The sequence below is a fragment of the Poecilia reticulata genome, chromosome 15 (genome assembly GCF_904066995.2).
Source record: "Poecilia reticulata chromosome 15, P_reticulata-male-v2, whole genome shotgun sequence".
NCBI lineage: Eukaryota > Metazoa > Chordata > Actinopteri > Cyprinodontiformes > Poeciliidae > Poecilia > Poecilia reticulata.
The window spans coordinates 14,068,356-14,081,236 of NC_088844.1; the positions used below are offsets into that span (position 1 = coordinate 14,068,356).

The 12,881-nt window shown below is 36.6% G+C and overlaps 2 protein-coding genes across 3 annotated transcripts; both read left to right on the forward strand.

Moving 5' to 3' along the window:
- Positions 1–24: 24 nt before the first annotated feature.
- Positions 25–8,229, forward strand: LOC103476786 (uncharacterized). The gene is made up of 12 exons (XM_081616628.1): positions 25–127; positions 1,373–1,481; positions 1,613–1,835; positions 1,922–2,023; positions 2,180–2,286; positions 2,766–2,912; positions 5,438–5,484; positions 6,083–6,191; positions 6,286–6,508; positions 6,623–6,724; positions 7,482–7,588; positions 7,863–8,229. The coding sequence occupies exons 1-12, from the start codon at positions 100–102 to the stop codon at positions 8,011–8,013; spliced, it is 1,455 nt and encodes a 484-aa protein (XP_081472754.1). The 5' UTR covers positions 25–99; the 3' UTR covers positions 8,014–8,229.
- A 1,531-nt stretch (positions 8,230–9,760) lies between these two features.
- LOC103476790 (glutathione S-transferase omega-1-like) lies at positions 9,761–12,374 on the forward strand. Of its 2 annotated transcripts, none has more exons than XM_008429376.2 (6): positions 9,761–9,915; positions 10,791–10,899; positions 11,007–11,229; positions 11,337–11,438; positions 11,570–11,676; positions 12,006–12,374. In XM_008429376.2, the coding sequence occupies exons 1-6, from the start codon at positions 9,888–9,890 to the stop codon at positions 12,154–12,156; spliced, it is 720 nt and encodes a 239-aa protein (XP_008427598.1). In that variant the 5' UTR covers positions 9,761–9,887; the 3' UTR covers positions 12,157–12,374. The 2 variants fall into 2 exon arrangements, with proteins under 2 accessions (XP_008427598.1, XP_008427599.1); XM_008429377.3 differs by lacking the exon at positions 9,761–9,915 and adding an exon at positions 10,061–10,192.
- Positions 12,375–12,881: the final 507 nt, after the last annotated feature.

Genomic DNA, 12,881 nt, shown 5'->3' on the forward strand with positions numbered 1-12,881 from the left:
GAAGTAGTGTAAAAATAAAAGCACAAGGCACATAAAAAAACGTCCACAGTTAAGTTCCTGTTCATAAAGTCTCCTGTGTGGCAAGTTCTAAGTGCAAACATGTCCACTGAAAAGAGTGTGATCAAAGGTAAAACTCTAAAATTTTAAAATTCTCTTCTTAAAATATTTTTCTCAAGTTAGCTGAAGTAAAGGTAATTTTATTTATATAGCACATTTTCAGCAACAAGACAATTCAATGTGCTTAGTGCAAAGTAGAAGAATGTTGTCTTATTCCTACTCTTATTTCTCCAAACTGGAAAAATATTAATAAATTACTCTGTCTACATTTGATGAATACTTATTAAATAATATTGAACATCTTGTCACAGCGATGTAATTTGGCACGTATACAGATAAAAACTGCTAATGTTTGATTGAGGAATATATTTTATCTTGAATGAACACATTACAAAGTTACCTTGAATGTTCTATTTATGTCCCTCCACAAGGTAGAGAGCCCTATAAAAAAAATTTATGGCAGGCCTTGAGTTTGACGTGTGTCCTAAAATATGTTGGATAACACAGTTGTCAGAAAAAAGTATAATTTAAGAGCATGGCAGATGTTAAGTCATTAGTTGCATAGAACTTATCTTGTAAAACTCCAAAGTCTGGTTGATATTGACAAAGAGTGGGTATTATTATTGAGTGCATTACACTATTGGGTTATTGTTAATGATTTATATTTACAGATCAAAGGGTATATTAATGTGTAACTGTGTGTACAGACTTTGTATGCTGTTTTTTCCCTCACTACATGAAAGCTCAAAAATACCATATATGGAAATACCACAGTCTCTATCCATCCATCCATCCATTTTCTTTACACCTTTGTCCCTTAGTGGGGTCGGGAGGGTTGCTGGTGCCTATCTCCAGCTAACATTCTGGGCGAGAGGCGGGGTACACCCTGGACAGGTCGCCAGTTTGTCACAGGGCACACAGTCTCTATTAAACAGTAATAATGGGTACTCAATACTTCATACTCTAGGGAACTCTTCACTAATGCTTTGATTCAGATCTCTGCACACTGTGCACATGTAGGGATTGAAACTTTTGTACATTTGTGCAAAATGGCTCGAGCTGAGAAAGTGAACATCAAATCACGTTTCATTTGTGCTTCATATTTAAGCTCCACTCCATAATGGCCTATCTCATAAAATCTGGTTATACATTATGCTTGTAGTTTCCAACAGGGAAAAACATTCCAGGACTTTTGCAAAGCGATGTAAGCTTATTGTAATGTGTTCAATAATACTTACTCAATTTATGGCTCCATATATGTATTAATTACATACATTTGCAGATTTTTTTATTAGTATTTTTTTATGACACTCAGGAACCCCTGAACCTGGCCCGGTGCCCAAAGATATTATACGTCTCTATAGCATGAGATTCTGTCCTTATGCCCAGAGGACCAGGCTAGTGCTGCACGCCAAAGGCATCAAGTAATGCTGCCTCAGATTGTATCTGTCATTGGCAACATGTTTGTTCCTGATATACATTTTGAGAAACATTTTATTTCTTTGAGGCACTGCAGAACTTTGTGTCTGTGTGTGTGCGTGTGTGTGTTTTCCAGATTTGACACCATCAACATTCACTTGAAAAACAAACCAGAGTGGTTTCTTGAGAAGAACCCTCTTGGTATGGTGCCAACACTGGAGACACCTGCTGGTGAAGTGATCTATGAATCTGCAATCACCTGTGAGTACCTGGATGAAGCGTATCCAGAGAAAAAGCTGCTTCCCTCCACACCTTATGGTCAAGCCCGGCAAAGAATGATGCTGGAGCATTTTTCCAAAGTATGTTATGCGGAAAATGTTAAATCCAAATCTTAGGGGCTTGTTGTAGACACACGGACCCCTAAAAGCAACAAATGTTTCTGTAGGTGGAACTACACTTCTACAAGATCCCAATGCGGAGGTTAAAAGGGGAAGATGTCTCAGGACTAGAAGCTGAGCTGAAAGTGTCTTTGACCAAGTTGGATGAGGTAATTAGTAACATTTTATTATTGTTATTTTTTTTTTTTTTTGCTTTAGCCACGAGATGTAAAGTATTTTTTTCTTAAGCTAAAACAGACTCGTAATACATTAGAGCAAAAAGGATATCCGTGTAACACATTTATGTATTTCTTTTTTACTTTTAGCACCTAGTGAAGAAGAAAACAAAGTTCTTTGATGGTGATACCATCACAATGATCGACTACATGTTGTGGCCATTTTTTGAGAGAATTGAAATGGGTGACCTGGAACCGTGAGTGCTGATACTTTTCTGTTGTCGTTGTTGTAAACTACCTAAGTAAACTGTGCAGTGAAAAAGGCAAAAATAAAAAAATAAATGGAATATCGCTAAAATAGAGAATACTCATTAGATTGTGTCTCATTCTTTTTGTGTTGTTAATAAAATCAGACATTTGATTTCAGTTGTAATATAGTTTTAAAACTCATGCACTTAACATTCTATAGAAAGGCTTTTTCAGGGCAAATTGGTGCTTTATAATTTAATAACTGAAAGTATAAACTTACTCTTTCCAGTTATGACAATTTGCAAATATTTTTTTCAGCAAGTCAAATAGTTCTAAGCCTGATGAGATACTGAAGTTTGGAGAATTAGCAAGGAAAAATGGACCCAAATCCTAAAACATAATATAGATATGGGCTACATATTAACCAAACTGAACGTTAGTGTGCTGTCCTGTGACTGACTGCTTTACCCATTCTTTGTCACTTTAGCTTTCTTGACAACACACCTGAGCTGAAGAAGTGGAGAGCCCATATGCTGGAGGACCCTGCTGTTAAAGCCACAATTCACAGCGTGGAATCCCACAAAGCTTTCTTAAAGGGATACGCTGCCGAGAAACCCGACTATGACTATGGCCTGTAGAAAACATCTGATAGTTGAGGGTGGTGGGGGGGGAATTATATTTACATCATGAAGCTTTTTGACTGTTGTTTTCTGAATGAAATTGTTTTTTGATAAACTTTGTCAAAAAATAACTTTGTGATTTAAAACTAAATCTATGAGGTTTCTACTCTGAATTTGATGTCGTTTTTTTTATTATTATTATTATTATTATTATTATTATTATTATTATTATTATTATTATTATTACATGTAAAGCAAAGCAAGACAATAGTCAAAAAAAGACTCACACTCTCAAACAAAGTGTGTGTAACAATCAATATTCACTGGTAATATGGGGTTTTGAAAGGTTCTGGTATTAACTGTTAGTTTGTGAGATTTCATGTCATTAAAATTTGCATTTGGAACTAAACATGTAAATACATTACATAAGGCACTTAACCTTTGTTTGTTTCTAATCAGACTCAACCGTTCCTGTTTTAGGTCATTTAGCTTTACCAAAGCATCTATGTTTAATAAGAGACTGAATCATAATAGGGAGAATTATTCTTTAAAAACTTTACATGTCAATTCTAAAATTTGATAGAACCGCATTTTACGTCTTGGTATTATAAAATAACCTTTACACACAATGTATCTGGTATTAGCAGGGGGTGCTGAGTCATTTTGGTCAACTTTAAACACCAAAACAAACAATTACAAGAAAAGCATAGAAACCCTGCCATCTCAGCAAAATTTGAAATAACTTATGCAACCGTTTGCATTTCTAAGTCTTGACTTCTGAATACATACATAATCCTGGGAGTGGCAGCCTTACAAATCTTCCTATAGGGAGTGGTGCACACTTCTATTCAATAAGTGAGGCGTGTATACAGCGATAAAACACAAAAAGGGAGCAAAGGGGGTAAGAGGGTGAAAGGTGTACACCCTGTCACACGTGTTCCAGAGTGACTAGCAGGTCTTCGTAGAAACGTTCGCTCACCCTTCAGTGGGCTGAAGCACGTGTGCATTTATCAGTGAGGTTCTTCAGGGTGTTCCTGGCCAGTGCTGGGTGGAAAACATCCAGTCCCAAATGTTTCATCATCACCGTATAGTGGCCAGAGTTCCATTCAGCAAATCATGCAGCAAAGTACACAACAAAAACAGGCTCCAGTATACCACGTGGAGTCTTTATCCAAGATTGCTTCCTCCTGCTTGGAGTCCATGGGTGCTCTGCCTCCAGCTTGCAGTCTGCTCCATTTGCAAGTCTTTCTTCATGCTTTCTGGCAGCAGGACATTTCTTGCTGTCAGGTATTATATTAAAAACACAAGAAGTTTAACCGTGTGGAAAAATTGAAAGGGAAAACGGCAAAAACGAAAGAAAAGGATTACCACCAAGGCTGCCTTGGTGGTAGATAGCCATGTCTATGTCCACATCTCAAGGAAGACAGTCCAGCAGAGATGGTATACTACTGAATCCCTACTACTGGTTTCAGACCTAAAAGGAAGTCATTTGTCTGAGTAATTCCCATAACATCTTGGCCTTTGCAAAATGTCATCTAGGCACAGAGAAAGACTTCTGATGGCTGTAGTACTCTTATGGAACAGCAATGGCATATATTTAACAAGAGGCACACCATCCTTAGACACAGTGGCGCAACTACACATTATTCAGGTGGATGCGAAAACATAGATCGGCGCCCCCCTCCCCCCGACCGAGGGAAGGAACGTCAGGGTGAAGGAGCGACGCTCACTCAGCCCCCCCCCCCCCGAGGCGACGATACGTGAAGGGTAAAACTCGCTACATTTACCTCGTTATGTGCGCGAGGTGAAGGAGCGTAAGGCGCGCAAAAGTGTACGGGAAAACATCATCGGCGCGCCGCCCCCTCCAGACGGGGTTTTGGCGCCCCCTCTGGTGCTGCGCCCCTATGCGTTGCATACCCTGCATACCCACTTTTTGCGCCTCTGCTTAGACAGCACTATCCTGCAGTCTATAGTTGCTTAGAAACCATACAGTCGTTTTTGTTCTTATGTTGTCATTATTATGACAAAAACATAATACTGTTTTTGTCATAATAATGTTTTTGTCATAATATAAGACAAAAAATGCTGAGTCACGTTACTCAGCGGTTCTCCTGGCTGTTCTGTAAACGGGCGTGTGTTTTGGTCAAAGTGCAGAGTCATTGTGACCTTTTTATTACTTTACAACGCATTCTGTGGAGAAAAAAGTAATTTCGTTTGCCTTCAATTATCATTTTATGTAATTTAGACAATAAACAACAACTTGACATGCAACACCGTGTCTAATTAATTTATCTTTTTTTTTATGAATTGCCGCAATATATTTTTTTTAATAATATGAAATTTTACTGACAAGTTCCTGTGTGGATAAACCCGCTGACACACGAAAAGAAAACAAAAGAAAACGGGGCTGTCTGGTCTTGTTTAAGCTTTCTAGAAAACTTCCTTGGACTGGCGTCTCCTCCCCGGAAGAAGCTCTTTAAATAAAGGACTGCGGCTTCTGTGCTCAGTTCCGGGTGTTTGGTTCTATGCAACCATTTTAAGAAGTTTTACCGCAAACTATGTCGTCCGAAAAGAGCTTCGCCGCGGGTAAGAATCACCTTGTTTCTAATGGAGACTAATAAATTAGACGATTTTCTTTGTTCATGTACACGCGCCGCGTAGCTTTGTTAATAGGAACAAGACAAAATTCCTTTAAAAGGATAGATCATTTTAGGACCTATATCAAATTTTAAAAGGCGAATTGAATGAATAAATCAATACTGTAATAACCTCCTCGAAATGGAGAATTGGATACAGGCTCTTTAGAGCAAAACTAGAGAGAGAGGCAGAGAGAGAGAGAGCGATTTTCACTTATCCATGTGCTGAATTTATTTTTGTCAGTCAAATAGTCAAATTACGTGCCTTGGTAAATCGTATGCCTTAGAAATTATTATAAGTTCAGTTTGTTTTTGCTATTGAGTGCTACTGAGGTCTGCTGACGATTATCGTCAGACCTAAAGTATTCTCTTTGTTATAATAATGAACTGCAACTGTGGGTTTTACAGAACTTTTCAGAAAGATGTAGAGCAGAAGGCGTCTGTGTTTTAAAGTAGAACATTTTGAGGATTACAGAGACAAAATGCAATGTAAAAAACATAATAAAAAAATCAACATAGTTTCAATGTTGCATTTAAATTTAAAACAGGAAGTCCTGCACCTGGTCCAGTGCCGAAAGATCAGGTGCGTCTATACAGCATGAGATTCTGCCCTTTTGCCCAAAGAACCAGATTGGTGTTGCACGCCAAAGGGATCAAGTAAATAAAATATTGTTTTTTTCCATATAAGAAACTTCATATACAACCCTGAAATAGGATTTGTCCTTACTTAAAGGTGTTTTTTTTTCTTTAGGTTCGAAACCATCAACATCCATTTGAAACAGAAACCTGACTGGTTCCTTGAGAAGAACCCTGACGGTCTTGTTCCCGTAATAGAAACACCTGCTGGTGAAGTGGTGAATGAGTCTGTCATCACCTCTGTGTTCCTGGATGAAGTGTATCCTGAGAAGAAGCTGCTTCCAGCAACTCCTTTTGGGAAAGCCCAACAAAAAATGATGCTGGAGCACTTTTCCAAGGTTTGTGTCGAAGAACATCATCATGTAAATCTTTGGTGCTAATTCCATGTGGATGCTGAATGCTTTCCTGTTTGTATGGAAATAAATGAGCGAAATCAATCTTGTCTTCTGTAGATAACACCACAGCTCTTCAAGATCTCATCAGCAAGAAGAAAGGGTGATGATGTGTCAGGATTAGAAGCTGAACTGAAGGAGAAGTTCACCAGTTTAAATGAAGTAAGTTGTAATATCTTTTGGGGAAATGTCCATTGGTTAATTCTGTTCAGATTGATTTGGGGCTATTAATAATTTATGTGAATTTTTGTCCTAATGTACAACTTTTATGGGCTTCTAAAACAGATTAGCTGTATTTGTGTGAATTGAATTCAGCTTAAAGTTAGCATGTAAACTATCCTTGACGCGATTGATTGAATGTTTCAGGGACGAAAATTATTATTTTTTTCTTTAGTATAATTGTCCTGTTCATTGCGCTTACATTTCACCCCCTACTTGTTGATTTCAGATCATTTTAAAGATAGCCCTTGTCAAGAAAACCCAAGATCATCCCACTTCCCCATGCTGGAGATTTTAGCTTAAAAGTAACAATACATGAAGTTACCTTTAAAGTTAATTACACAAGTAACATCTAGACCCAAAAGTAGACTTAAACTTCAGTGAAATCACATAGTCAGTCATAGTCAGACTGTCTGTCAGTGTCATGACAGTGTTCAGTGTTCCTTTTTCATAACACTGAAAAAGGAAGCCTGTTCTTCTTTTTCAGTGTTTTTCAGTGTGATATGTTGACTTTTTAAGTTTTAAGTCTTTTTTAAGACTTTTTAAAGTTTTTAGTCGGATAATGTTAAAATAATTCATTAATGTCCGATATGTTCTCACGAACATTATCCTTAACGACTTCTTGCATTTTAATTACTTATTGTAATTGCTTTGCTTTTTTTCCCCAGACAGAAGTGCTTAATGTAATTTTTTTTTTCAGTACTTGGTGAAAAGGAAGACAAAATTCTTTGGAGGTGATACCATTACCTTCATCGACTACATGATGTGGCCATTCTTTGAGAGGCTTGGGATGTTTGAAGTACAACAGTGAGTAATATTTACTTTTTTTTTTTTAGTTTTTTGTATTCTAGGTTCAAAAAGTTTTCAGATCATTTAGTGGGAATAAACTAGACCAACAAGAAGTACAGGAAAAAGTAAATTGTGGTATCAGAGGAGAGATCCCAGTACCTCAGTAGTCAGTGACACCCATATGGCCTGGGTTTTATTCAGAAATATCTATCTCAGGGAATGTATTAAGTCCAAATGATGGCATAGAGTTGGAAAGTGATGTGCTGTAAAGCGTTCTCTCTGGATCTTTCAGCTGCCTGGACCACACACCTGAACTGAAGAAGTGGACGGAGCTGATGCTGGAGGACCCGGCTGTTAAAGCCACCATGCACAGCACAGAGAATCACAAAACCTTCTACAACAACTTCCTGGATGGAAAACCTGACTTTGACTATGGCCTGTAGAAAACAAATAATCAACGCTTTATAGCAACAAGTCTACATGTTTTCTATGTCTGTCATATGGCTGGGTTTTTTTTAATCTTTCTATTGCATTTTGTTTCTACTGACCATTTAAAAGGTAATTTCATGAAAGTGGGTGTTGGTTCAAAACTTCTTTCTAAAATTAGGCATGTGCTATCTATGTCAAAAATAAAAATAAAATATATTCCATCAAAGATATCTTGCTGTGTTTTTTTTTTCTAACTTTCGTTCTTTACTACTGAACGTAGTAAATAACTTTATTTACTACTGTAAATGAAAGCTGTCATTGCCATGGCTGCCATTACATTTAGAGGTTCAAACATGAAGGTGCCAGGTTTGAATAAGTAAATATGCAACTATAATGCTTCTTCCCTATTTCCTAGATGTTATGTGCTTAAAGTTATATAACAGATGAATGGTGACAAAACACTGTTTTTAAAGAATGAAGCTCTAAAAAGCTGCAACATTACAAATCCAATGTCTGCATGCACAACATTATTCAAATATGCTTATTTGACAAACACTATGTATACGATTTAAGTACAGCTTTTATTTAGTATTCAATTAATGTAGGTCATGTTTGTAAACCACCCATTTGCATGTAATAAATAGAAAATATATTCTGTGTGAAAGCTGAACATTGGCTCCGTCTCCTAGACGGTGAATGTGTGAGCACAAAGCTGGAGCTGATTTTGAATGTTAAACACCAAGGGAGTTGCTTCAGGGCAACAGTTTTCACACATTTAAGAACTGAATAATTGTCCTACAGAAGGAATTTGGCTTCAATGCAAACTGACTTTAGTCTTCGTACTACCACAAAAAAAAAAAAAAAAACATTTGAGGTAGTCTTTTCCATCAACAATTTAACAAGAACCAAATATGTTAAGCTTTACTTGTGCTATGTAATGATACCACTGCCTGAGAGAGACATCCAAGCTTTCACATTAGCCATGTATTCTGACTATCGTCTGAATACATGACAGAATACAAAGAAATCAGACCTGACAGACCTGTGTGGTGAAATAGAGCATGGAGTGTCAAGATAAGAATTGAATTTGGATTGGGAAAGACATTTTTTTTTTGCAGAATGTAAACATGTGTCCTGTAAGAACTGAAAAAGTAAAAGCACATTAGACCAAATATTGTCCTGAGATGCCATCTTTATGAGAAATATATGATCACACATTTAGGACAAATCTCCATTCTTAGAAGTGGAATAGTTTCCAATAAAAGTTTTTGTGTTCATTGATTTGCCTGGGGTCCCGAAGCTCAATTTATTATCAGTAAGTACTCCCAGGATGTCATCTTAAAATACTTTTCATGTTAAGATTATTGTGGTGCAAAAATATGTGTTTTTTGCATTTGTTGTAAAATAAACAATAATGAAAAAAAACTTTTACTCTGGAAAGTACCTGAAACGGAAAAGTTTCAAAAACAAAACAAAAATGTCCTTTTCTATTATTCGGAGAAACAATATTCAATAAGCACCCCTTTTTTTTTCCTTCTTTGGCTTATTGTGCAATGTCTCTTTGTGGTTGTTATTATCTGCATAATTTAAATTGTGAATAAATAAATACATTTAAAAAACTTCAAATGATACTCGATAGAAATAGATATATACGGAAAACAGTTACTTCACTTGTAAATACTAAACTACACCTCCTCAAAAAAGATGAGTTATATCATATTTAACGCTAAGTCACCTTTCATTTGTATCCGCCTACTAATGCGCTATTGGCTCCCAATTTTCTGACGCGCCTACGCCGGAAGTAGTGGATAAAATAAAGTATTTCTCCGCTGTGCAGCGTGTTGTCACCTCTGGTCAAACAGATTCCGTCCCAGTCCTCAGGAACGCCATGGCTACTGAAAAATGTTTCGCTAAAGGTAAGAAACGACCAGATAAGTCAACATAGGGACCGTTTCCTGCGTTCTGTCAGCTTGCTAAAGTTTGTACCGCGGACGGTAGTCCAGTTTGTTTTCTCCAAGAATACGTTTTATTATTTTAACCAACCCGGAAGTGCTAACCTCATTGACATTCTCAGGTAGAAATAATGATGGGAATAAATCTGCTAAGTCATTGTGGTGTCTGTTATATGACGTCTTCCCTCCAGCTTGTAAATGATCCATTACAAAAGCATTTTTTCATCCGTTTGAGCTGCAGGTTTGTTTTTTTTCCCTCGTTGGTCATTACCGCGCCATAATTTCATTGTATCAAAGTTTTTAATATGAATTGAATGTGTTGATAAATGGCATTTTTAAGCGGACAAATGAATACATTTTGGCTATAACTAGAATAAAAGTTTGTTTTAGCACTTTCTGAGATGCCGACGCAATAGCGTGACGAAGCAGAAATCTGAAAGTGGGTGAATACTTCTTCAAAACACAAGTTATAGAGAATCATATCAAAAGTTCTCTGACGATTATAAGTGTTTTTGTGTAGTTTGTCACGATAATACTTCTCATTTATGTCTTAAGTGTAATATGCTCTACAAAAAGCCAGATCGTTGATTCAGGTCTACTCGTATCCCATTAAGATATTTATTCTAGTATACCTCAACTTGACCTGATTTTCATCCTGTCTTTTTTTATTATGAATTAGTTATTTCTGTTGAAATGTTGACGTGAAAGATTAGAAAATTATTGCGCATTTAAAGAAAAACATATTTTTAAATATTACACAATCAGAATAGGATACACATTTGTTGTTTGTCTAGTTGCATTTGGTCATGAAAAAGAAACCTTTTTGCGGTTGATCTTAGGAAGCCCTGCACCTGGCCCTGTTCCCAAAGGTCGGCTGCGTCTCTACAGCATGAGATTCTGCCCTTTTGCTCAAAGGACCAGATTAGTGCTGAACGCCAAAGGGATCAAGTAAAAATACATTTTAAAAACAGTTTTCTTTAATCAACATTTTTTTAATTTGTTAATGAACTTATTTCCTCATTGCCTGAACAACCCGATTTTGTTTTGTACGCAAGATATGACACCATCAACATCGATTTGCAAGAGAAACCTGAGTGGTTTCTTGAAAAGAACCCTCTCGGTCTTGTGCCTGCACTGGAGACATCTGCTGGTGAAATTATATACGAGTCTCCCATCACCTGCGAGTATCTGGATGAAGTGTATCCTGAGAAGAAGCTTCTTCCATCCTCTCCTTTTGGAAAAGCCCAACAAAGAATGCTGCTGGAGCATTTTTCCAAGGTAAAGTCCATGCAAAATTTGCATTAAAATATTTAGCTTTTGATTATGGCTGGTTTTTTTTGTTTTTTTTTAGTAACCAAAGAAATGCTGCTACTTTTTTTATTTAGGTAATACCTTACTTCTACAAGATCCCATCAGCAAGGAGGAATGGAGAGGATGTCTCTAATCAGGAAATTGAGCTGAAAGAGAAATTTGCTAAATTGAATGAGGTTGGTTGAATACGTATTGGGATATTTTTCTTTTTTTTTTGTCTTTACCTTCAAGGTTAAATGAATTACTTTGGTCGCCAAATGAACGCGCTATACTCGACACAACACTGATGATGGTGATTGATTTTCAGCACTTGGAGAAGAAAACGACAAAGTTCTTTGAAGGTGACACCATCACAATGATCGACTACATGATGTGGCCATTTTTTGAGAGGATCGAGGTCTTGGAGCTGAAGCAGTGAGTAACACTTATAAACCATGTACTAAATATGTAATTTTATTTATGGGAAGTGTTCATTGAATAGGTGCAAAAAACCAGAAGTTAAAAGTTATCATTTACGGTAAAACATAAAAAAATATAACAAAAGCAGAGCATTTTGTTTTGAAGTAATTTACTTATTGGTCAGTGCAGTAACGCTCAAGTACAGTATTAAAAAAAAAAACAAAACAAAAAAACATTGTGTGACTGGCTATTAACTGCAGTCATCGGTTTTTAAAAAATAAAACCAAAAACTGTGCTTCTGAAATGTTCTTCTCTGCATCATTTTATTTCCTACATCTTGTCAGCTGCCTGGATCACACTCCTGAGCTGAAGAAGTGGACTGAGCGCATGCTGGAGGATCCAGCTGTTAAAATCACCATGTTCAATATGGACACCTACAAAGCCTTCTACAAGAGCGTCGCTGAGGGGAAACCCGACTATGACCTTGGCCTATAACAAACAGCTGTTCATCTGTCAATTTATATTCACTACCACAAATCAGCTCCATTATCAAACTGTCCACTGAACATTCTCTGTACTTGATATGTTGCCTGTATTTCTTGGAGACAATTGTCACAAAGTAAATGAATTTGTATCCCTTTAACTGAATGAGCTTCTGATCAACCATGTCAAAATTTTGCACTTTTTAAAAAAATAAAAATGATACATTTTCAGTCTGGTTAAAATTATTTTTTCTATGTTTACTAAAAATAAGTTGTAGATATCAGACACAAACAATACCTTAAAAAAAGTCACTATGCTTTTAAAAGGAAAAGTATCAGCTGCCTTTGGATTGAGTGGAGTTAGGAGTAACAAAGGGTTCTTGTTAGCTTGTTAAACAGCTCCAACTCTGAAATTGTATTGGTCAACTTCATGACTAAAGAGAGATGCAATCAAAAAACCACTTAGGAAAATTTGGTGTAATTCCAATTTTTATGTTAATACATACACATACTGTATAAATAAAGAAGCTAAGAGTGGCCTGCACCCCTTTTGTTGAAAAGATCTTTCTGCAAAATACTGCATATATTTTCCAACATGTAACCCATTACAACTATTAGTAACCATAAGACACTTTTAAGTGTTGCAGTTGAGCCTAAAATTAGTCGTACCACCTGGCAAATTTTAATTTATAATTATTTCATTCCACCAATGAGACTGGTATCTCTCAAACAGGGAAC

Coding starts and splice junctions, on each gene's coding strand:
- LOC103476786 (XM_081616628.1), top strand. CDS start 100: ATGTCCACTGAAAAGAGTGTGATCAAAG. Junction 2,913..5,437: donor CCCGACTATGACTATGGCCT/GTAGAAAACATC, acceptor GCAACCATTTTA/AGAAGTTTTACCGCAAACTA. Junction 6,192..6,285: donor TTGCACGCCAAAGGGATCAA/GTAAATAAAATA, acceptor TTTTTTCTTTAG/GTTCGAAACCATCAACATCC.
- LOC103476790 (XM_008429376.2), top strand. CDS start 9,888: ATGGCTACTGAAAAATGTTTCGCTAAAG. Junction 10,900..11,006: donor CTGAACGCCAAAGGGATCAA/GTAAAAATACAT, acceptor TTTGTACGCAAG/ATATGACACCATCAACATCG. Junction 11,439..11,569: donor AATTTGCTAAATTGAATGAG/GTTGGTTGAATA, acceptor ATTGATTTTCAG/CACTTGGAGAAGAAAACGAC.